Source organism: Aphanomyces astaci (genome assembly GCF_000520075.1).
Source record: "Aphanomyces astaci strain APO3 unplaced genomic scaffold supercont1.12, whole genome shotgun sequence".
In the NCBI taxonomy this organism is placed as follows: domain Eukaryota; phylum Oomycota; class Saprolegniomycetes; order Saprolegniales; family Verrucalvaceae; genus Aphanomyces; species Aphanomyces astaci.
In genome coordinates this window covers 485068-486444 of record NW_009798275.1, presented here as the reverse complement: position 1 = coordinate 486444, position 1377 = coordinate 485068, and the positions used below count along the sequence as shown (strand labels likewise).

The window sequence follows — 1377 nt, the reverse complement described above, 5'->3', positions numbered from 1 at the left end:
CATAAGTGTGCGACGCATAGTTCTTGGCAGAGCTAGCCTTGTCCTTGATGGTGTCTTTCGCATCGCCAACGTTTTTCTTGGCAGTTTCGTAGTACTCCGACACAGTGTCCTTGGCAGATGCAGACTTGTCCTTCATTACGCCTTGGGCATCCGATGCCTTCTCCTGGGCAGACTCGTAACTGTGTGACGCAATGTCTTTAGCCGACGTCGCCTTGTCCTTCACGACTTTGCTCCCTTCGCCGAGCTTGGTCTATATATGCACAGGTGCACCATAATGCTTCATCAACAATTTCACCGGACTTACCTTGATGTCAGTTTTGCTTCCTTGCTGTGCCATGGAGTTTGCGTTTTGGAAAATGAGGTAGCGACTACCGGCACGAGGGCTTTAACGGTCATTTATCGTTGGACAACCCGAATAACTGGCAAAGCGTATCTAGCGACATGACAATCAAAACACACAGTAGTACTCCTAAGTACTACGTAGTAGTACAAAGTGTGGGGGGCTCCGGGGTCATTGCCATTGCAGCCCGCAAACCAGCGCGTAAGAAGCGCACTTCTTTGCCGACCCCACGACCAATAACACCACCGAATACGATGGTCTTGTGAGAGTTCTTCAGCTGGCCAAATCGATTGGGGTTCTCCCATCTATACGGTTTGTTCCTCGACCTTGACCTGTATGGCACCCCCCTAACGAAGTGATTTACACATGTATTAAACTGGTATGGTGCATTTCAACTAAAGACTACAGATCAGCCATCCTCTGGAGGAGACGTTTTACTATTAAACGCCTCGGTTATTTCAGTTAAACCCCCGTAATGTTGACGTTAAATTATTTTTACTTACGTTTTTTATCTGGTAAATAGGTTAAACATCCTGAATAATCCGGATACAATGGAAACGTTCATACGGATAAGTGCTGTATACAAAGACCAAGATATACTTGATGCTCCTTTTCGGCCAAAATGTGCCTGGCTCCATATATTTCCATACAAAAAGGCTGGTTGGTTTAAATAACCGTAACTTCTGTTGGTCTTGACCAGTTCTATCGTTATTACGGCTTATTTTCCTAAAAAATATCAATACAAAGTTGGAAGAGCTGTCGAAAGACAAGGCATTTTCTTGTAGTCTTTAGTTGAAATGCACCATACTACCTCGAAGTAGTTAGTATACACTATTCGAAATAATTTTTCAATGTAAAATGTACTTACTTACTGTAAGTAGTACTATTAATAATACTTGTATTGTGCTTTTCAAATTTGCCTATTTTAAGGGATTGATGAAATCGCCAACTAATCGAGCAAAGGAGTATGATTGGCTACAAATAATGAAATTTGCAATATGATTGGCTATAAAGATTGATTGTTGCAGAGATACCTC

General features: G+C 42.4%; 1 protein-coding gene across 1 annotated transcript in view; it reads right to left on the bottom strand.

Moving 5' to 3' along the window:
• H257_06207 (hypothetical protein) overlaps positions 1-337 on the bottom strand; it is a gene marked incomplete at both ends in the record, with an annotated part of 1590 nt that extends 1253 nt beyond the window's left edge. The window contains 2 exons of the mRNA XM_009831351.1: positions 15-250; positions 305-337. Of these exons, the coding sequence (XP_009829653.1) occupies positions 15-250; positions 305-337 (269 nt within the window). The remainder of the gene's footprint in view (positions 1-14; positions 251-304) is intronic.
• Positions 338-1377: the final 1040 nt, after the last annotated feature.